This window comes from Crocodylus porosus, unplaced genomic scaffold, assembly GCF_001723895.1.
Source record: "Crocodylus porosus isolate Cpor-Errol unplaced genomic scaffold, CroPor_comp1, whole genome shotgun sequence".
Classification (NCBI taxonomy): Eukaryota; Metazoa; Chordata; order Crocodylia; family Crocodylidae; genus Crocodylus; species Crocodylus porosus.
The window spans coordinates 6,171,796-6,195,887 of record NW_017728920.1 but is presented as its reverse complement, the minus strand read 5'-3'; the positions used below and the strand labels follow the sequence as shown (position 1 = coordinate 6,195,887).

Genomic DNA, 24,092 nt, shown 5'->3' with positions numbered 1-24,092 from the left:
GGCTGCCCTGGGGCTCTGCGGGCTCGAGCTGTGGTGGGCGCCTGGGCAGCCCGCGCAGCTCCTCAGGGATGGGCCGCAGCCACCCTGCGCACGTGGCGATGCTGCCTGGCTGGGGCAGGACGCCGCGCTCGGGGGCTTCCCTCCGGCACCGGCCTCCCTGCACGCTGGGCAGAGCGCAAGCAGGGCAGAGCCGTCCCCGGCGCAGGGGCCTGGCCGCGGGAGCCCCCTGGAGCCTGGGAACAGCCGCCGCGGCTGCCTCAGCCTGCCTGGGTCCCGGCCTTGCCCACCCGCGGCTCCCCTCAAGGAGCCAGGGCTGGGGCAGGCACTGCACAGAGCCGCGGCGCCGCAGGCTCCCGGCTGGCTCGGCCCCGAGCACTGGCCGTGGCGGCTGTTCCCAGAGCCCGGGGAACAGCCGTGGCTGCAGCTCCCACCCCACTGTGCCGGCACGCACAGAGACCAAGCAGGAGCCCCCTGACCTCGGCGTCCTGCCCCAGCCAGGCGGTGTCCCCTTGCGGGCAGGGTGGCTGCCCCATGCCCGCGGAGCTGCGCAGGCCGGCTGGGCCTCACCTCGGGTGCTGCTGGGCCCCCGCTGTGGCCCGAGTAGCGGGGCCCTAGGGTAACCCCGGCTCCCTGCCTGACACCAGCTCTCTATTTACTGTAAAGAAAAAAGAAAAAGCAACGTTAATGATTATTAATAGCATTAAATATGCAGTGCATCCTGCCATGTACCCCCTCTGCCCCAGTGTTGTTTTTGTGGCATGCCAGCATTCTGGCACCTTACAAGGTAGACATTGTGGGGGTTTTCAGCACTCCGGTCAAAAAACATTGCCTGCCCCTGGGTTACAGCCTACTTTGTCAGATGCTATGAACGAGCTAAAAAATTAGAACTCTGTTACTGAAAAGTGTCGAAAACATTCTTAAACGTTCTGCACACCCGAATGGAAACTAAATCATAGCATCCTAAAGCAGTGCATGGCACAGAGTGGGGGGCAGCAAGGCTGCAAGCTTCTTCCCCTGTAAACGTTCAGGCCAAACCTCTTACTCTTTGATCTCAGACGGGGGTGGAATGCTGGGTATCTGAAATCCAGCTGGATGCCTTATCTATACCAATATATATTACTCACATACATGAGCAAAGCCTGCAGTCCCATAAGTCTACCCAGCCCCCATCATTGGTACAGGGGCTCTACTCTCTCCAGTGCTGCCTACATGAGTCAAAGCTTTACACGAAATAGGATGGTTACAGGGACTGCAGGGGATGGGTGTTTGGTTACATACCCTGCCTAGCACTTCTCAAATGGCCCTGAGCCAGACAAACTGACAAATCACACTTCCTCTCAACAGGGCCCCTGCATTTAAATAGTCAGACCACTCCTTTTCATCTCCCCCACCTCCAAGAATCCGAATCCCTCTCTACATCCCCATGAGTGCAAGTGAAAGCCAAGAGCTGAGCTGGTATCTAGGCCTTTAATCTTCCAGGCAGCTCAGGAGCACTAGTATCTACCATGCTGAGCCACTGCCAGATCCTACTGAGCTTCCCACAACAAGACAAAAAAAGGACAAAGTGAAAAGCAACAAGAGTTTTTTTTAAAAAGCCCTAAAATATTTCAAAGGGTCCTGGCAGGTGAGGGGAGCACTGGAGACTGATTCCAACATAAATCCAAGGAGCAAAGCTTTAGAACTCCGTGCACTGGCTTGTCTCCCAGCATGCCTAGCGGGACAGGCAGGGTAGTTTGCATCAGACCTTAATCATGCAATGCAGGCTAGCAGAGGGCCTCTATATGGCATGGCATTATGCTGTGGGACCAGGGTGTGGAGAAAGAGTAAGAAGCGATTCTTCTTACATCCCTGCCTTCCCCAAAAGTGTCACTGTGAAGAAATATTCTGACTTAAAAAAATGGATTTTATTTTGGCTGTAGGTTAGGTCTCTGTGTTATAAACATTACAAAGGGCAAGGCCAGAAAAAGGCTTTACTCTTCTGCTGTTCCTGCTTCAATATTCCAAGTGCTAAAGTCTTTACATTGGGCCAGGCTGCCGTATCTAGGCACAGTATCTAAGCCTTGTTTTAAGCCTTCTGTTACAGTAGTTCATTGCCCCAGCTGGTGCAGCACCTGGTAGAGGTAATACACAGAATAAATAAGGGGCCAGAGTTCCATTAGCAGGACTTTGACTTAAGAAAAACAGAGAGGAAAATGGTGGTTTTTGCTTAGACACCCAGTGAATATGAGGGAAGGAGTGGAGAGCCTTGTGCCTTTGTCAGAAATGCTGCTTCCTGCTTAGAAAAGCTGAGTTGCTCTGTCCCACCAGAAACAACAGGAACAACTTGCCAGAGAACAGGTGGAGAAGAGCAGGTGTTATATGGAGCCCTAGCTTTTCTTTCTCACTTTCAACTACTTGCTGACCTTGCAAGGAAAAGGATGCTTCACTACACCAGGGACTAAGGCAGTGTGGCAAGCCATGACCACACTGCATATACTTCATCCCAGAACTGATCTAAGGTGTGATGCTGGGTATGCACCAATGAACTTGGTCTCTCAGAAGAGGTTATTTGCATGTTCCCAGATCTAAAGTCACCTGTTGCATTAGTCTGGGAATGTAGCATGTCCCAAGTAAATATGGCATGCTTTATTGAGAAGCACAGTCTAGAGACAGTGTAGACATGGATGTAAAGCATTGTTCCAGAACAACTGGAGAATTCCAGAAAGCTACTGACCTTCCTTTGATGCTTGCCGCATGAATGACTGCAGCTGGTTTCCCCCCTCATTCTAGTTCTGTACTGCAAGCCAGCAACTTCTGGGGTAGAGCCAAGGCTCTACCATCAATTTGCCTACGTGCTTATGGGAGGAGAGTTTCTAGCCCCTGATCTGAGAAGTAGAGCTAACAGGGCTGATCATGGAGCAGTCTTTCTTCCTTGTGCTTCCCTGGGCAATCATGTTGTATGAGCAAAGTTCCATAAGTAACAAAAAAAAAGGTAGTCTGATATTGTCTCCTTGTTGCAGGTATCTGTCAGGCAAAGAAAGAGAGCAGGAGTAAGGAGATGAGGAAACAGGAAATCCTGTTGCACTCTGCCAGTTGGCCTGTGTCAGGCCTGGGTGACATATTTTGGACTAGAGCCTATGTTCTAGATAAGTCCAAGATTCCTTCCTACCCTTCTCAGTTTAGAGGATCTCAGTTGCAGCTATGCCAAGAGATGTGGGAGAGGTCTGTATAGGTAGAAGAAGGTGAATGAAAAGGGTCAGATTAGACCATTTGCCATACTTTTCTCCTGAAGCTGCTCCTGGGCTCTCAGTTCCCTCCTGGAAGCTGAAGCCCCTCACCTAAAACCTTTTTCCCCCACTGGACCTGTGTGCTGTGAGTTTGGAGAGAGAGACAGAGCCCAAAGCCTTGTCTTCACAATATGAAATGGGGAGTATTAACAACATTCTGAGCTCTGACAGCCCCTGCCAATGTTTTTGTAGTGTAAAATCTGACCAGAGGAGGCATATTATCTATTTTTCTTATACTCATCATGAGGAAGCTATTGCTGGAAAATGACTTATATGAGAAATTAGGAAGAAATTACATTAGAACATTCCCAAGATGCCTCTAAAAGGGGCCCAGAGATATTCCTCGCACAAGTTTTTGACTCACCAGATGGTGAAATCATTTTTATCACAGTCCATGCCAACACCTGATTCATGTAACAAGCAGCAGGGTGGCATCAGATTGCTGCAGTTTGGACACAGATTATGCAACATCCCCCTTGAGTCAGGAGAAATGAGAGTGCTCTCCATTATTAGCGTTCTTCCTATATTCAAGTCACTATGGTTACCTGCCTACTTATAAAAGCAGCTTCCCACTAACAGACTACCAAGCCACCTGCTTATTATCTGTGATTTGTTGTTCATACTTGGAACTAGAATCCTATCAGCCCTACCAGTGTCCCCAGACCTGCCCTCCTCATTTGTATCTTACGTTTACCTGCTGTCCTCAAGTCTAGATTATGTCTCTGGATCAAAGGTTGTCTTTTCAGTACAAATGGGTACATTTTCTCAAAATGCTACTTCAATAGAAATAATGATAGCCTGCTGCTTAGGGGGATGGAAAACTCATTTTGCCTTATTTTGGACCCACACATGAGTTCAAAAGTTTGACAAACTAAACTATTACCAGCACTTTTTCTGCCTGAGGAGAAATCTTGGAGAAAAATAAGCAGAGCGGGGGCAGAAAGAAAATATCCTATTAAAAATTATGTTGAAAGCTGGAACAGAGAGCCAGCAGAGTGAAAAACCACTGCAAAGGGATTGTGAAAATAGCAGCAGATGAGGAAGGCGTAACATTTTTAATAAGAAAAATAGATATGGTATTTAAAAAATATAGGCAATACACTTACACAAACCATCTTTTGAGAATGTTCTTGGCTATGTCTCAGGCACTAGGATCTCTGAAAATAAAAGCACTAAGACTTGGGATTGAAGTCATAGTGCTTTCACTGCTTGACACCTCAGGACAGCTGGTTACCGACACTCAGGAAAAAGCTGAACTCCTGAAAGACTACTTTGCTCCGGCATTTCACCGGAACAAGGGGAATATCATGCAAGATAAGGTTCTGAGTAGGCATTGTGGAATTGACCACCTTCCTACTATTGACACTGAGCTGGTAGGTGATCAGTTAGAAAAGTTAGGCATTTATAAGTCAGCAGGACTGGATGAACTTCACCCAAGAGTGCTGAAGGAGCTGACCAAGGTCATTGTGGGACCTTTGGCAAAACTTCCAAAACTCATGGCACGTAGGGGAGGTCCCTGAAGACTGGAAGAGGTCCAATGATGTGCCCATCTTCAAGAAGGGGAGGAGAAAGGACCTGGGCAACTATAGGCCAATTAGCCTAACTTCTATTCCAGGGAAAATCCTGGAAAAATTCATCAAGGAGTCTGTGTGCAATACGCTCACAGAAGGAAGGATTCTGAATGACAGCCAATATGGCTTCATCATAGGCAGGTCTTATCTTACCAATCTTGTCTCCTTCTATGACCAGGTATCTCACCACCTGGATAAGAGAGAGAAGGTTGACCTTATATACATATTTGCTTTTCCACCAACCACCTCACCTGTATGATCAGAGACTTGTATGGCAAGCCATACAAGGAAAGGCTGGGGGACTTGGGCCTCTTCAGTCTAAAAAAGAGGGGCTGAGGGGGGACTTGTTAGCAGCTTACCACTACATCAGGGGAATACATCAAGGGCTTGGTGAACGACTGTTCACCAGGGCACCCTTGGGGAAAACCAGGAGTAATGGCCACAAACTCCTGGAAGACCACTTTAGGCTCACCTCTAGGAAAAAACTTCCCAGTCAGGGTATCCAGACTGTGGAATAAACTCCTTCCAGAGGTGGTGCAATCACCTACCCTGGAGGTTTTCAAAAGGAGACTGGACAGTCACCTTCCTGGGATCACCTGACCCCAGTTGTCTTTCCTGCCTATTGCAGAGGGGCTGGACCTGATGATCTTGTGAAATTCCTTCCAGCCCCTTACAAACTATAAATCTATGGAGTACACTGAATAACCATTAGAGATGTCTAAGTAGTTAGGCTTAAGATCTGTTCAGGTGTAGGTTAGATTAGAAGGGTTTCATACTAGATGGAAGAAATTTGAGGAAATCAGCTGTCCTTCGGAATTTTCTGCCATCTAATGCAGTTCTCATGAGATTTCAGCCACATGCAAATCACAACTGAAAACAAGCTCTTTTCAGTATGGAATCTGACAAAGAATAAAACCTATATGATCTGGTTTATACCCATGAATCATGCTCAGATTTTGCATTTCTGGTTTCGGCTTTCCTCAAATAACTATCAGTTTTATTTATATCTGCTCTCCACAGTCTTGACAAAATTCCTGTTTTCTTGCCCTGGCCTCAGAACTAGGATAGATCTTTGGCTGCGCTCTTGTCTTTGGATGTTCCAAAATTCTTCCAGAAGATAGTTAGACTAAGACTCCCAGGAGCAGTTTAAGTGGAAAGTTGTCCCACGTGATTTGTGTAGGGCTCACTCTCTCAGTGTGACAGAGCAGAAGAGTTTACTAAATGTAATCTGTTGTTGAATGCCCCGTATCCAGTACTGAGAGCTGCTATCTCTGCTCTTCCAGGCATGTCAGTAAATTCCTTCATTTTGGAATCACTTTATGGCAGGATCTTTATCTTACTTTGTGCTTAGGAAGTCCCAAGAATGTTGCAGGCTCTACTATAATTCACATTTCAATATCATCATCATTGCTACAATTCCTTTTTTTTTATACAAGAGGCAACTGATTTCTCAACTGCAGACCAGACAGATAGGTAACAGGAATACTACCAAAATTGCTGAGGGGAGGAGACCTCGCCCCACACCGTGTGGTTATTGTTACTCTTCTGGTTAGAGCGATACACAGGGGTCTGTAAAGTCTTATGCAGTATTCTGCTCCCCCGACTTACCCATTTAAAAAAATGAATTCCCATCAGAAAAAACATGGATTTAAATTACCAGAAATATTTAAAACCCTCAGCTGGGTGGGTAAACCCAAGCAAATCCTCACAAAGCTGTGAAGGCTTGACAGACCTCATGAAATCCTTATTTCTCTGGTTCTTAGTTTGGGCTGGGGAGAGCCCAATAAATACCACACATTTTTCTCAGTACTCCAATCCATCTCATAATGTACAATAACCCTGTACAGGCAATCTGGTACCGATCTGGCAGGCTACAGGAAAACAAAGGGGCTCACAGAACGGTTGTCAAACTGAGGGAATGTAGCCGTTAATAACCCAAACTAGTTCTGTTAATCTTAGTGGATGCACATCCTTCCTGCACAGAAAAGCTTGCCTTAGTATTTTGTTGCAGCTTATATCTTTAAAAACACAATGACCCAGAAGTGACACTCTGCTCACAGGTAGTCACACCCAAGCCGAGTATGAATTATTTGAAGTACCAACTTCCCAGCTTAAGGAAACATATCTTTCCTTATCATTTTCTATAAATAAAGCCTTGCTGTTTTCCTGACCATGTTATTCTTCTAATTCTTACCACAAGTACTCAGATAACTGAGATACAGTTCCACATTTATACATCCTCACTGCTTGCTTACTCCCAGTCTTCCAACTCCTTCACAAACAAGCCCCTTATGCCCTGGAGCTGTGGATTCCTACTACTTTTAAGGATGACCCTCTGTTGACAGTCCCAGACCTTTACATCCTTACTGAGAAGTTCAACATATGCGTTTGTCTTCCTTTTCCCTTCTGTACCATGCAACAAGCTGGATCTGGATCTAACAATACACTCAAATGTCACTTGTGATAAACATTTATTTTTGGTGAGAAGCATTATGTCTGATTATTCAACAACACTGGAGTAGGCTGGCTGGGAAGTAAGGGGTGAGTACTGTGCCTGTGTCCATTGCTTGTGAAAGCCTCAGGCTTCCCATAAGAGTCACACTGTCTAGGCCTCCAGATTCTGTCTAGCCCTCAGATATCTCAAGCATCAAAAAAAATGACAAGGGTGAAATGGTATCCAACATCTCTGCTTTGTTATGAACCATTCTGAAACACAGCCCAAATGTGTTGTGTGAAATCAAACATGACTCCACCTGTTATGCCACCAGTTTTGGAAGATTTTAAATTTTATCAGGAGATTGTTAGGATGAAAACATTATGCAAAAAGCAGCTGTGCCCATGGACTGTTTTCTACAAGCAAATAGGCAATGACAACATATTGACCTCCTACCTTCAAGTACAGTCTTGAGACACATTCATCTCTGCTTTGAATCATGGCTGTCTTTCCAGAAACACTGAGAACTGCAAGGCATGAAGGGACACCCAAGTGCTGTGAAATGTCTGCTATGTTCCTTATCACCACCACTTCATAAGGTCTCAGCTGCCTTAACCAGAAAATCTTGGGTGATGTTCTATGATTTCTGTCATGCAGGAGGTCAGACCAGAGGGTCATAATGGCTCATTCTGGCCTTAAAATCAATGAATACACACACAAGCCCCCACACACACACTTTTCCCAATTTGGTATTCAAATTTCAAGAATTACCACTTTGGGCTGGATCAGAAAGATCATAAGAACATTTCTTTCTTGTGATGCTTTGTCAAATTCTAGGAGGAGCCTGGAAGTGAAAGTGCATGAAGTTGCAGCCTTATAAAAGGGAAAAAAGGGTTTGCTCAACTTTTCTGAAACTCGGGTTTCAACTATAAGTTTTGGACAGAGATTCCAGTTAACAGATGTTTTATTTTATTTGAACTCTTATTCACCCACCCCCACAACACACAACAGCTAAACATAATGACAAGTCCTTTTGAATTCATGTTTCATTTCTTTAACACAAATGGAATCTATTGCACCATTGTGCAAAAGAGTCGGTTTGCATTATTCCAGTCAGAAGTTTCCCAAAGTTTGGGAGTGTTTGCATTCTTTATTTAGTTCATTTCCATCAGAGTTCAGCGCAACTGTCTTTCTTGTTTGCACACACAATTAGCTTACGAAGGTATTTTACTTGGAAGAGATCTGTTTTCTTCTCCATCCATTGGTATGAAGTCATTAGAGTTAGCAGGAGCTACATATATGTAGTGCAGAGAAGATGGACTCCTTGTCATTCTATAAGTGTTATTGACACCCACACTTAACTATACTTTCTTACCCACAACATCAGAAGTGATTAAACACCTTGTTTTGGAAACCAGGAAAATGCAGAACAAAAGAATATTGGACTAGAAAGGACCTTCTGGGTCACTGAATCCAGTTCCCTGAAACCATAGGCAATCTCAGAACAAATATTTGTCTGCAAGAGTAAAAAAAAATCACTCCATCCCTTCTCACACATTGCAGTCCTGAAGTAAACAATAACAAGGCAAAACATGCTCAGATGGTCCTTGGAAGTGGATTACATCCCACATTACAGAGAAGGTAAAAATGCCTAGTGGTTCTTGCCAACCTGACTTGGGGAAAGTTCCTTCTGACCCCAAATCCAGCAATCACTTTAACTCTGAGTGTGTCAACAAGAGCCACCAGCAACACAAAATCTACTGGAAATAGAACTGTCACTCTTTGCAACTCTCCTCATCTATTTCTCTTAGCAACAAGTCTGAGTCACAAAGTTAGTCACATTCAATTTTTTCCAAGGTTTGAATATCCTTGAATCTGCTGTTTGGTTGTTGTCCCTTTTTCTGTTTCCTCTGTATATAGTCTATTGTATTATAAAATGATAAGGAAGGTTGGATGGGTCGTGGTGATGGAATAAAATACCATTAATAAATGGGTTTGCCATAACAATTTGCCACCTATTGTATACTGTAACTAGATCAGAGGAAGCATCTCCATATTGGCATTTTTGGAAATGCAGTATGATTATGTAGTCTCATTATGTTTCTGTGTGTCAAAGGCTGCAGTTTTACAAGATGTCTCAGGTATTTTTATAACTCCATAGGTCTTAATGCTTATAGAGGCATATGAATAGATGGCAGAAGCATACATTTGATTGTCTATTATTGCTCTCAGTCAGTGTGTGGGCAAGAGGTATGTACCTCTATGAGTCTGTCATAATCAGAGTTCTTATTTTATAATGGATAGGTATCTAAATCCATTTGTATCTGAGTACTTATTCATTCCATATGCCTCAGGCATGTTGCATAAAATATATGTTTCATTATAATTATATGCTGCAGTACCTTAAAACTCCTTGAAACAAAAGGTGACAAAGAAAAGTTCACCAGTACCCCTACCTGCTGGGCAGTTACATCTCTGGTGGGTTTCTCGAACTTCTCGATGTCTTGGCAAGCTGAACTTTAACTTCTGTAAAGAAAAGAAGTGGGGGGAAAAAGCATCATTAATAAGGATGAAAACCAAACATCAAGCATTTCAGAAAAGAGGAGTGGAAAGAAGCCAATCACCTGAGGTACAGTGAGAAAGAGATGCTTACTTCTTGACTAAAACCAGGTAATTGGTTCACAGCCTTCAACTTCAAACCCATCATCTGCTTGATTGCAAGCAGGCAAAGATTATTATGAAATTCTCTCTAAGTGTTATCCTTATGGCTGGAACTAAACAGACAAGAGCTTGCCATGCTTATTGAAAGAGGTGACTATGCTGCCAAGAGAGGATTGCAGTACTCAAAGAAAAAAAAATCAGAAAACCTGTTGTGGTAGATGAAGAATATAGAGATGAAAAAGGTCTTCCCCTCTGAGTGAGCTAGATCCTTAGGCTAATTATAATATCTGTCTAAGTAAAAGATCCTAACGTAGGTGGTATCTCCTTTAAAGAAACCCCCGCAAACCAGATCCCTTTTAGAAGTTTTGAAATGTTTGTTGTTGTTCCAGTGTGGAACATAAAAAAAGTTTGAAAGTTTCTGCAAGGGGGAATTCTGTTGAAATTTCCATTTCAGATCAAATAGATCAGCTTTCTGATTCTGTTTAGGTCTTTTTTCTCCCTGGAAATGACCATAGGGTCAACTCTGAACCTAAGAAAACTTCTCCATTGAAAACTTCACTGAAATTGATGCAACTCCGGCATCTATGTTTTTATTTCAATGAAATATCATTTTTGGATTAAAGCATGTTTTTAAAAATTGTTCTGAATGCCTCTAGTTGTAGAAAAATGGGGGCAAATTGTATTCCACCTATTAAGTGTGTAAGTGGACTTAGGCACCAAGTCCAATTCTATTTCACCTTGCTTGGCTTCCTGATAATTCATTAATGCTTTTATAAACTGCCATTTTACCCTTCAGAATGAGTATAGAAAGCAGTGAAGAGGAGGAGGACCCACTCAACTTTTGGATTAACAGTTTTTCAGGTACTCAGGCAATGTGGAATAGGGCCATACTTAGATGCCAAGTCCACTAAAAGGTAGACTAGAATCTAGTCCCTGACTTATGTCATCAACACATCTATCATGATTTAGGGGGAAAACGAATCTAAGTTGGTTTTCCATTACTGAATAGATGCCCCATTTACCATTTTGTTGTATTCATCCTGTTAATTATTTGAGATGCTGATATGCTAGTTAGAGAAGACTAAATGTCAAATAATGAACTGTATATATAAAGTTTGGGGGAGACACTCCCTACCAATGAAGGACAGCTAACTGCCACATCATAGTCTCATGTTATTCATGGTTAATAATGGGCTAAAATAAATGTCTATGTTTAGGCTTGTCAGAGAGTATTTAGACTCCAAAATAAGTGATCTGATTTCCAAAAGGGCAGCATGTCCAAAAGCTCTAGGTGAAGTTTTTGTGGAGTCAGTGGTAATTAGTGGGTGATCAGTACTTATGAAAATAATTGAAGAGCCTAAATATGAACTCAGAAGCCTAACTACAGGCTCCTACTTTTGAAACCTTGGCTTAGAAAACTGGAATATGTTATTTCAGCCTTTTCACTTCTATGTTTGTAACTGTCCAAAAATAGAGGTTCATATATAATTCTGTAGAGCTCGTTGAAAATTCTTCAAAGGACCATTTTCAGTAGAAAATACAATTTTATTTAAATCATATTTTACACAATAATGTGTTCACTTTGATGAAATTTCACCTAGGAAAAAAATTAAGGGAATGCTTTTACCTTATTATGATAGAATGCTTCAGTTCTTCAGAATGAAAGCTTTTGATTGACTTAAAAGATTTTTTTTTCATTATTGCCCAGGAAGTTTTGAATTTTTGGTTTGTTTTGTTTTTCCTCAAGTTGGGAAATCATGATATTTTCCCGCAATGGATATTTCTAGTTCCCATATCCAGCACTACACATATGTATATCTTCCTGGACTACACTTAGAACTGTGTGTCTCTGTGGTTATAAAATGTTCACATCTGGATCCTAATCCAAACAAAGTAGCTAAGAACATCTGTAATTAAACTTTACAGTGCTATAGTTTGTTTTCTAATACTTTGAATTGAATGTCAAACATGGGCACAAATATGTTACCTAAAACTTTTATTTGGGTCTAGACATACAAGTTCCCCTTCTACCTACCCAAATGCAAACATAACCATTTAAACACAGGATTTCAACATTTCAGTAGCCTTCCCACATTTGGAAACTGGTCCTAGTATGTCACTTATATTTATGAGTTAAGAGATGATGTCACAGTATATAATCTGCGTGGCCAGGAGTGTTTTGTGACAATTCATTCCCTAACAACTAAAGATTGAATACCCTGCCTGGAATTTATGTCTTTGATGTACTGTTTATAGAACAGAAATATTAAAAATGCAAAAGAGACCTGTCACTCAAAAAGCAGAGAACATCCAGAGTGTTGAAATGGATGGGTGGTGATGCACAGTTTGTAGACATAAGCATTTGTTTAATTACCTACTTAGTTTACTACTACGGAACACTACACAGAGCATCATAGCTAATGGGATTTGTCAGAGGAAATGATGAACCACTACACCCTGAAAATGGAGGTACAGTTCTCCTCAGACCTTTAGTCACTGCGTATGAAAGGTAGAAATGTATAGGCCTATTAAATGGCTAATACAATCACTGTGATAATGCTATAAACTAACCTGGAGCTTCAGCCACTAATAAAAGTGGTTTTGAAGCTAAGAAATTATATGGATGGGGGAGTCTTGTTGGAGGGATTGTATGTCTCCCAGGAGAAGAAATCTTGGCAATGTTCCCTGTGTTGGGTTTCCTCCAAATTCTTCCACTGGTCAAAAAACACTATTATGATTATTATTTTTATGATGATTTTTATTATTGTTGTTGTTGTTTACAAACATGGCCTTTTCCAAAAACAGACATCTCCATCAGAAAATTCCCAATTTTGTTTAAAAAGTTATGTGTTTTTGGCAAGAGACCACTGATTTTTTTCTCCTTTGAAAAAAATTTTTTTTCAGAAGCTTGAAAACCTCTGTGAAGAATGTGAAATGGAAATGATGATTCTTTTACTTGTTTATATATATATATATATATATATATATATATGGGGGGCAGGGGGAACTAGGTACAGACCTTCAAAAAGCCCAAGGTGGAATTGTACTAAGTTACGTGGTTTTCTGTAAGTGGTGTAGTTTAGATTAGTAGAGAACCAAACATACATTTGCCCTTTGCTGGGAGAGAAGGGAAATCATAGATTCCACCATTCTTAAGCCAGTCTATGTGGGCTGAACTTCTGTTCCTGGTATAGACCGGTTTCCAATCACTTATGCTGATAAAATTGTAATGTCTATGCGTGGCCCTAATCAATTTTTATTTCAAACAGCTTTAGGTTCCAGCCTGAGATGACTGCAGATCCACTAGGAAAAAAAATGTCAAGAGGGACTAGAGTTTGCTATTTATACACCTGAAAGTACCTCTACACAGAGTGAAAACAGCCTTCCAGTTTCCTACGGGAGCAGTCATGCTCAAAGTAGAAATGGTGAAAATAATTATGCAGAGCTGGGGATCTATAATATTTTTTGCTGGGTCTCCTCACCTTGTCCATTTGTTCTGATATCATGACTGATATTAGTGTAATGGCTGCACTTTCCCCATTTACAGAATTAATTTGCCTGAGTGGTTGAAGTTGCAGCTTTCCTGCTCTGGTTAACACACACTACTGGGTTTGCAACCGTGTGCTGTAAATTCTACTCTGGATGCTGTTTGTATGTGGTTATCTGGCAACTGCTGCCATTGTATTTATGTGATCACACATTACCCTGGGCAGTGGTTTCTGAGAGCGGAAGGGAAAGTGAAGCATCTGCGAGTGGGCAAAGAGAACAAAGCCTCTCTCAAATATATGAAATTGGCAGGGATTGTCCTGGAGACTTTGCAGATGCCACCCTGTCTCTAACTTCAGTTCACATTTCAAGTGATTGTTTCTTCCATTTCAAGGGATTGTCTACTTTGGCTGGGGCCCTGGGATTAGGTGAAATAAGGGGCAGTAATCAGGAGGGGGTAGATTAGAGTTCTTTAGCAGCTGTGTGGTTGTTTTGTTTCACCAGAGGAGGTAAAATGATTTCCCATCACCATCTCCAACTGCTTCAGGAAACACATTCTAAATAGATAATCCATTAAAGACAATAGGAAAACTACAGGGGCTACTAGTGCTATTAACTGTTGCAAGTTATTAATGAGCTATTAATTTTTCAAGTCTCATGTTGTTTGATGTGTTTTTCTTGAAGCCCCAAGTCTTGGAGTCATGTGATAATATGAAAATCTTCACTTTCATTTACCTCTCCAGGTTAAAAACCACCTCAGGTTTCTAAAAGAATAACCCCAAAAAAACATTTTCCTGGTTTCAGGGAAAGGCTTAAAAATATGATTTTCAAGGTTCAGAAACCAGAAGGCAAATAGAGAAAGCTAAAACCTTACTATCTCTTTTCACTCTCTTTATATTAAATACAGTTTTGTGATTTTTGAATGCTTTGGTTTGGAAATACTTAGATGAGGAACAAGAGGAAAGGACTCATAGTATTTCAAAGGTACCTCGGTTTCGCACTAGCTGTTGCTCGGAAAACAAAGAATCACGCAGCGTAGCACTCTGAATATCTCAAATGAAGGGAGAAGGGAATCTTCCAATAGGGATGGAGAAGAAGCCTGCAGGTGCCCCTGCTATATTTACACACACACACACACACACACACACACACACGTAGGGGGTTTTCCTGCTGAGCACCAACAAGGAACCAGAGAAAATTAGAAGTCTGTACCCATTGTACAGCTAAGAGTACTGATCCCTCCTCTAGAGAGGATTTATCCATCCTCTAGAGAGATGACAAAAGGATTTTGTGATACTTGATATACTTCTTGGTTGCATTCATAACAACTTACACCAGCAGAGTGACAGTAAAATCTACTTTCTGCTGCCTTACAAGTTTCCAGAATAATAATTCTTTTTTAAAATGAGGTAAAAGAAAAAATTCAAACTTTGGAAATCACGAATTCTGCTTTTACTCAGAGAAAGCAGCACTGAAAATGCCCCACCTTACACCCCACTATGCATCTGGCAAGAAGAAACAAGACCAAATGTTAACCAGCATGGGAAAAAATCTTCATTTTCCCCTCTGGAAAGCTCTCTCTCTGCTTTATATGCCAACAGTACAGTTTATTTGAACTCTTTATTTGATTTTTGTGATGCCCCATAAATACAGAGGAATTCTAGCCTGCAGCCAAAATTCTCTCAGAACTACCCATATCAGGCTTAGTCAGCACAGGCATTTTCAGAGAAATACTAAAAGTCTATTTCTGTCTGGCAGAAAGAAAAACCCAATCCAATAGTTAGTACTCCTTGCTGCTAGGAAGAAGCTGTGACAATAATGGATGAAGTCAGTATTCACTAAACTCCCTTCCAGGCTATTAATTCTGTTAAAATAAAAGTAGCAATTTCATACTGCCAAAGCTAAGTCCTCCACGATCATGAGAGTGGCTTAAAAATAATGACAATGTTGAACATCCCACGTTTTGATTTCTTTGTAGTTCTTAATGCTTTCAAGCTCTCTCCACAAACAGAGGGCATGCAAGAACTTCATTTTTGTTTTTTAAATAAGTTCTGACATTCTCAAGTAATCCCATGACTCCAGGACCTGGGGTTTTATAAAAGAAAAATAAATAATGAATGACAATAATGCATACAACAAATAATTAATGCAGTAAACATGAGAGAGACATGGCAATATTGGAACAAGCCGTAACTGGGTTCTTAGACCCATAGGGCACCTTGGCATAACTCTTGTGATGAGAAAACTGAACAGTGCCCTCTTGTTCTGGATGAGTTTTTCCTCACTCTTAGTGGAGGCCAAATGGGCCCTTCACATAAGTCACAGCAGCAGCTGAGCCTTCAGACTTCCCACAGCTGTGGCTGAGGTTGCCCCCTTAGACCTCTTGTACTTAGGTTCTATTCACCATTGCTCAGTTGCTGGACATGCCACAAGACTGGGGAGAAGGATGAGGCAGGGAAATGGCTTTAAACCACCCTGTCTCCCCTCATATTCTCAGGGCTGCTGGAACACAGCCCAACTCCCTGTGAAAATTAGACTGTGCATGGTGGCTTCACCTAGGTGTCACTTCTCAGGCAAAACTATCTGGATTTCATCTTGTTGCAACCACCCTTTAACCTTCCCTTTTCTCCTCCCTGTCCTGGCACATCTGTTACATCTTGTGAGGGGAGCACTGCATATTCATTCTGGCTGATCTAAGCAAGCATAGACATTCCCTCATATGGGGTGTTACTGGGAAGCAATTTATCCCCTTTTTGCCACCAGTGCACAGAAGAAGCAGAAAAGTAGACATGTAGAGCCCTGCTACACATTCACATTAAAGCTGGATAGAAGACAGCAATAGAGTTATTACATATTTTTGAGCACTAACTTTATATCTAGTTGGCTCTTTTTATAGCTGGATGGAGTGATAATTAATTACTTTGCACTTGTAGTTGGTCTAAATTTATTGTGTGATTAACCAGTTAATTTTGTAATATATGTAACATGTAGCAGGGGCCTAAATCCTCCCAACATACTTTTCCCCATCCCCAGCATTTATGGGGTAGTGACTCAGCACAGGCATCTTAGACACTAAAAATTACACGCAACGTATGTTCAGCCATCCACTTACCCTTCACACTCCTTCATAGCACAAATCTGTGACACACTTGCAAACATGTACCACACAAAACAAAATAACAATAATCTCATGACACAAACTCAGTAGCATAATAGTGAATGGGTGAGAGGGGCATGAGCCCCAAACACTGCCTAAGGGGAGAGGGTGCTGGAATGAAGCTAGGGGTAAGCCTCACCGATTATTCTTTTGCCCCATGCACCTTGCATGTTCCCTGCAGCAGGGAGAACAGACAAGCGGTGGCACTAAGCAAAACTGCTGCTGCTGGGAAGGGGTCACCTCCTTTTTTTGCCATCCAAAACCGATGCTTTCTTGGGCATTCAACATTCATGTCAGTGGCAAAAAAGGAGGTGACATCTTGCCCAGCATCAGCAAACCTCCAGCCACTGCTCCTATGATGTGTACTGCCACCATCCAGGACACAATACTAGCCATTTATGCCTCTGCATAGTTGCACCAAATAGCATTTCTGATACATACAGTGACTGTATGTACACACACAACAGAGCAATATCAGTTACAAATGTACTCCTCTTAAGTCAAATACATACAGACACAATCATAACATTTCCAGTCCTCAAGTGCAAGCATCTACTTCAAACTCAGAGCATTTTAAAAGAAGGCGCTGACTTTCACACTTCCTTTCCCTTCCAGTCCTTCCACCTCCCCCTAGCTCCCAGGCAACTGGTAGGGGGTGCATGGGAGTACATGTCCCCCCAGTGGCTGACACTGATGCTGTTGGTAGGGCTGGTGCCCCCCCCCCCGACAGGGTCGGCGGCTTCTGCGGGTGCCCCTCCCGATTCAGGATGCACCAGTAACTCATGCCCCTCCCGTTCCCCCCCAGTTAGAACTGAATCTACAGTTTTTAAAGCCTGAGATTTCTCTTTTTTATTTTATTTTGTGCTCAGTAGCTTGAAACCGGCAACTGTAAAACTCATTAAGGTCAAAATACACAGAGAAAGCATAGCTCAACCATGAGGATGTGGTGGCAAGAGACACTGACAGTCTGAAAGAAAAGGAGATGACCATCCTTCCTAACTTGCCCATCATGGAAATCTCTTCTTTTATCCCTCACTCTCACAGTCACATTATTTTGTCACCTTTTCTTGGAAACTCCTGTCAGTAGAGTGGTGAACAAGGTAGTATGAGATAATGGGCAAATCAAGCCCATTATCACTCAGCAGCTGGAGTCTCTAACATCTTTCATAGAGTTTTATTGTTATTCTGAAGCTTTCTTCAACCCTAATCTTGCAGTTCTATCAAGGTGCCAGCTTCCTTATTGCAGTGTCCCCATTTGTTCTTACTTGGTGTATTTCTTCAAAACAGTGCTCTGTCAGTACCAGTAAGGACTCCAGCAACAGGCACTTTTCGCAGTGTAGCTTTCTTCTAGTATCAGGTTAGGATCCTGGCAGCATATGAGTTTCTACATGGCTGCATAGATTTAGTGGGGCTTCAGCAATGTGCTCTATTTCACAGAAATGCATTGCTAGGACCCCTACCCAGAGGATGTGAAGGACAATCCTTTCTCAGTGTCAGCTAGGAGTTCAGCAGCCTGGGCAGTGGTGTTTCAGTGTTACCTATCACCAAATTCATTCAGCCAGGCAGTCAAAGAACTTTTAATGTATGTCATACACTGAAATACAGAAAATTCTGTGCACATATTTTACAGATATTTTACTGAGAATCAACTCTTACTTTAAATTGACCCAAAGGTCACTTATCTCCAATTATATTGAAACTAGGGTATAGTCAGTGATAGGGCTGCCCTTACTTATTTGTTTGTGTTCTAGGATAATGACGTGTTCAATATCCAATTAAACACTCTATTTATAATTTCATTTTTTTGTCTGGCTTCCTCAGATACAACCTATGAATGAAACAAAGAAACCTGTGGTGCAGAACCTAGATTCATTGTTATAAGCTGGCCCCTGGGAACCTTTATTTATTTTATATTACTATGAATCTACAATATGTATGACTTGAACAAAAGCTGGAGTCATTTTGCGCAGTGGAAGCTAAAAAAAAAAAAAAAAAGACCTAGCACTGACTCCTAGCACAGAGAATCTTCCTGGGTATCACAGGATGTTTTTCCTCTCATGTGAGCTATTGCACAGCACAGTTTGGACTGGACTGCGCATCAGACAAACAAGCACCAGTCTAACTTATAGCACTTGTCAACACCCAGAATTCATATACAATTGTAAAGAGTGAATGACTACCAGCAACAACCAAAATAAACTAGGGCATGTAGAGGCCTAGCATGGGCATGTTAGAATAATGAAGTAGGAGATAGATCAGTTTGGAGGAGTTTATCTCTAAGGTTTAAGACTCAGAGTGTGGGTTACCTGTCTATAAATGATTCTGTAGCAGTGGTGCTCAGCTCTGGTCCCAGAGGCCAGAAGAGTGGAATGGTACTGGTTCACAGACCAGATCCTGCACACAGGGTTGGTCTAAGGGCCAGATCCCACATGGGGTTAGTCTGTGGGTGTGATCCACTGTGCCAACATGACCCTGCATGCTGGAACCAGCCATGGTGCAACTGTGCACTGCAGGCGTGATCTAGCATGCAGGGCCAACTCATTTGGACCATGGGGTTCCCCACAGGTTTGAAAAAGTGGCAGCAGGAGAGTGATGGCAGCATTAATTCATAGCTCTGGATGCAATTAACATTACTACAGCTCCCCTGCTGCCAGATTTCCAGACCTGGCCCATGGTGTCCCATGGGCCAGATGACATGGTTCCCTGGGCCAGAGGTTCAGCACCAGCGGTCTATAATATTTTTAATAGCAACTCTCAGTATAGTAGTCAAGGGCCTGCTCCAAAACCTGTTGAACTCAGCAGCCAGATTCCTGTTGGCTTCAGCAGGCTTTGGATCAGACCTGATGTCTGCTGTCTCAGCTAAGATCTCAGCAGTATGATCTTCTTTACAGTAATGTGCTGTGGCTACTAAAAAGGACCCAGATAGCTGGCCTCTTTTTTTCCCAAACCACCTCTGTGAAAGTAGTTTGGACTGAAAAAAGAGGTACTTCTTCCAAACTGCCTTCAAACAGGAACCTAGAAATCAATGTGTCACAGCACTTACCTGTCTCTGCCTGTCCCTCTTTGCCATTTACCTGTCACAAGCACAAATCCTATTTAGCAGCTTGCCATTCACAGGCATATTGAGTTCAGCTCACCATCCACTTAGCTATTTGTTCTTCACCATTTTAATGTGTGGGTTAAATTTAAAGTCAAAACTACACAGGGTGCAGCCCTTCCAACCAGCCCATACAAAGCCACTAATTATCAAATTAAAGATAAATTGATGCTACAAAGGACCCTTCTCTCAGGAAACAGACACAAAACCCTCTGATTTTACAACTGTCAAAGCTCAGATAAATCATAGATCATGTCAGACAGAAACAAACCCTGAGCCAGTTAGACAGAAGGGGGTTAAAAGGGCAATTCACAGTTTAATGAATTCAGGAGGACCCGGATAGATCAGTTACTTAGAACAATTTGTAGGTTACATAAAAATGATAAAATATATATATCTATGAAAATGAAAGAACACAGACCTCTTCAAGCAGTTGGTCAACTCTTCCCAAAATAGCTGTCTCCATTTGGTCTGCAGAGAGCCAGGCAGGGAGCTGAGAGGATCTGTCTGCTTCCAAATGAGAAACCCTGGATTGCAGGTCTGATGTCCTAAAGTATAGCAGGAGGCTCAGCACCAGAGAAAGCAAAGACACCCCAGGAAGCCCAAAGCCCAGCAGTAGAGGAAGTCTACAGCATCTTTCCCCATCCCCTGTCCTGTGGGGAGAAACACATCCCCTGTCAAAGGCACTCTGGCTAGCACCTTTCCAGCCCTTTTCCTCCAACATTCCCGCCCTGTCCTGAGAAACAATAAATAAATAAATAGAATAAATAAAGTCTCAATCCTACTCCGAGAAACACAATCCAAAATGCATGGCAGAGCAGCGTTCCAGGGAATCCCAATGCCACAAAATGCCAATAGTTATGACAGCAACAAGAAGAAAATTGTATGAATAAATGGGGGGAAAAGTTATTTTAAAAAAGGATCCAGCTCCAGAAAAGCTTTGGGGAAAAACAGTCTGCTCAGGTTTTGTCTTTCAGTCTTTTCAGCTGGTTGTAGTCCTTTTTCCTCTCCCTCTAGGTTTATCAGCTTCAGTTCCTTAGCAGAGCCGTGTAGAGATTGCACATGAAAGTCCCCATTAGAGAGAGGTGATTCTCAACTTCTGTGGAGTTGCACTGTGGCTGATCCTGGCTTCTCTGTAACATGACACACTCTCTCTGAACTACAGGGATCAGATGAGCAGGCTGCACTGCTTCCCAACGTACCCTCCTCTGCTCTCCCTCTTCCCCCCCCCTTACTCCCTCCACGTCTCTCTCTCCCTCGTTTTCTCTGCAATGATTTATTTATTTATACAAAGTGTCTGGGTGGGATCAGACCCTGGGACCCTCCCATCCCAGTCAGTCCCCAAAGCACCTCTCATCAGCTACCCTGTCCCTTTGAAGTGACACTCACTGTGGTTATTTATAGCAGCAGGAAAGAGATTCTAAAGCAGAGGCAGGACTCACACTTCTTCCCTGTCTCACGCCACATTGGGATTTTTTAAATTGCATTTGTGGGTGACTTTATAGACTGCCACAAATGGGCCATCATATATGGACAGCTCTTCTGTTTTGACTTCCTAGGACTACTAGAGTACCTGGAACCTAAATTTGACCCTACTTTAAGATGGTTCAGCAATGACTCTTCCACTGGCTCCTTTCTTAGTGTGGAGGTGAATCTGGCCCAGCAAGCAGGACGTGTGGACTTTTTTTGGTATAGGTATTTCAGCAAAAGGAGGCCAGTGACATGAGGACAGGAGGGTTATAAAGAAAACTCAGAACCAGGAGCCCAGGGTCTACACAGTGTGCGTGGGATTTAAAATTCTGCCAGCAGGTGAACCTAGCAGTCTCTGTCCTGTCAACAGTTGCCAGAATATAAAGTGAATATACACTCCAAATACCTTCAATCAAAGTTGGCTGAGTTATACTATGACTCAACATAGAGGGGCTGGCAAATGTGTTAGAAGGGAGAGTAATTGCTGTCTGGGGCTTAGACTGACTCTTAAATGCTTTTGCTTCAGCCTTCCTTCATAGCACCTTGTTCTCCTATGCTGGATCATGGTTAGTCCAAGTCAGTTGTCTTCCTGGGACCCCCCACCCCCAACCTCAGGTTCTGCTGCAGGAAGGGATACTGATGATTCAGCATATATTTGTTTTTCTCTCCCAGCATGTGCCAAGCCAACAACCACGCACAGGGATAGGGGGCAGTGTGCTACTAAAGGAACTATTTGATCAGAAGAAAATGATGAACCTCTTAGCACTTGTGGATATTACATATCTGGTGTCACTTTCTGTTAAAGTAAAACTATAGAATCCTGGCCAAATTGCAGCTCAGGTAATTACATCCTGTCTGCCTAACCACCCTTTGCAGGTGCAGCTGTATAAAGTATTCCTCACTTCACAGTCTAAATTGTTGTGTCAGGTTGCATGCCTGAATACAGTGGCACTATGTTCTGCTGTAGAGATTTCACTCATGGAGAATTGATTTCAGTGCATCTCCTGGGTTTATATTAGCACCCATGGTCTGCATCAGATTTTGCTGGTGTAGACTGTAGCAGAGGTCTTTGGTGTTACCTATTTAGCTAAGGTAGGAGGTTTTGTGTTGGAGACTGAGATTGGTGTAGAGGGCAGTTCTAGCATATATGGCTGTGGTGTGGAAAAGTGTGTGTCCAGGGAGTCTGCACCTCCATGCAGTGGCTCCTGGTGCCAGGAGCTATGATAAAACCCCCCACAAGAGCTAAGAAGGATTTACTTGGTAATTAGAATCCACAGGTGGGCTCTGTAGTGGAGACACCACCAGCTCTCCCTTAGAACAAAATCTCCATGAAACACAAAAGGGCCTCCCTAGCTCTGGCCCACCTTGTCCAGTGTTTGCTCAGTCCTTAAAGGGGAAGATGTTATAGTTATGACTTACACTAAACATTTTATGAGACATGATTCCAGCTTCTTAGTTTTCCTTCCCCACATACTTCTTATCCTTTCAAAAGATCAAGAGTAATTACTATAGAGAAGGGATGATGGCCATGCAGCGGACTTGGATAGCAGAAATGAAAACCATCTGGTCATCATGGGCACCTGTACATGTCACAGGATTTCATCCCAGTTAAATAGGTTTGTAAAATTTAAACTTGTTTATTTTGGAGCATTATGTCAGTGTTTGCACATACTGGGCTTTTGAACAAATTAAGCCCGGTGTGCAATTCCTTGCCAATTCCAGCAGGGGGAGCCAAATACCAATCTACCCCAGTGCTGTCTTCCCTACTGAATTGCACCAAGGGGTGCATGTTCACCAGTAAACCAGTAAGTAATACACCAATAATCCCCTCCCTCCACAGGTAGACAAAGAGGTGAACTACAAAAAAGTCGCAGCACCATCTGATGGAAAAGAGGCTAATTACACATCTTTCAATGCCTTTGTGTTTGCACGCAATGAATCCATAACCACAATGCTTTAATTCCCAGTAAGCCAAACTACATGACATCTGAGGAGTTTTAGTTTAATGTACCAGAAAGACTTTTAAAGAATCTGGAAATCCTGCTCATGCAAGCAGTAACACAGTTGCAGCACAAGAAAAGGCAAAAAACATGACATGTACAAATGCCCCATGTCTATAGAACACAAGAGAAAGTGTACAAGTTCTCAGGAGCTGGGAAGAACTTGATGCTCAGTTCAGTAGTTTCTCAAGATAGCTTCTGAAGTAATTTAACACTCAGGACAAACAGCCCAACTTTGTAAGATTACAAGAGAGCTAGATACAGTGTTCTAGGCCAGGGGTTTTCAACTGGGGTAGCAGGTACCCCTGGGGGTAGTTTGGAAGGCCCCAGGGGGTACGCGGCAGCTGTGTGGAGAAGCCGACGGCACTTCTGGTTCTGCTGCTGCACACTGTGCATCCCCCACTTGTCGACCAGTCAGCAGGGGATCCCCCAGTTTATTCACCAGAGCGCCCCAAGGGATGACGAGATTGAATGGTCATAAACTACTGCAAAACCATTTTAGGCTGGACATAAGGAAGAATTTCTTTACTGTCCGAGCCCCCAAGGTCTGGAACAGCCTGCCATCAGAGGTGGTTCAAGCACCTACATTGAACACCTTGAAAAGCAAATTGGATGCTTATCTTGCTGGGATCCTATGACCCCAGCTGACTTCCTGCCCATTGGGCGGGGGGCTGGACTCTATGATCTTCCAAGGTCCCTTCCTGCCCTAATGTCTATGAAATATATGAAATCTATGACCAGCCACTGGGAGATTTCATGCTTCTCAACTGGCCGCCGGGGGTACCCCGACCAAAAAACTTTGAAAACCCCTGTTCTAGACAAAGGACCAGAGTGAGAGAGATTAAAAGATCACTAGGACTCTCCATTATCAGTGCCAATTGTAAGCTTATATGGTTACTTGGCAGAGCTGATTGCCAGATACCTGCTCCACCCACAGAGTAGCACAGACC

At 42.9% G+C, this 24,092-nt stretch overlaps 1 protein-coding gene across 4 annotated transcripts in view; it reads right to left on the bottom strand.

Annotated features, from left to right (window-relative positions):
- Nucleotides 1-20,912, bottom strand: part of COL13A1 (collagen type XIII alpha 1 chain) — a 185,096-nt gene extending 164,184 nt beyond the window's left edge. For 3 of the 4 annotated variants that reach the window (XM_019538523.1, XM_019538524.1, XM_019538525.1), the window contains exons 1-2: nucleotides 20,094-20,912; nucleotides 9,728-9,797 (exon numbers count right to left, since the gene is read on the bottom strand). In XM_019538523.1, the coding sequence (XP_019394068.1) occupies nucleotides 9,728-9,797; nucleotides 20,094-20,396 (373 nt within the window). In that variant the 5' untranslated portion in view covers nucleotides 20,397-20,912. The remainder of the gene's footprint in view (nucleotides 1-9,727; nucleotides 9,798-20,093) is intronic. The other variant, XM_019538526.1, reaches the window with a different exon arrangement.
- Nucleotides 20,913-24,092: the final 3,180 nt, after the last annotated feature.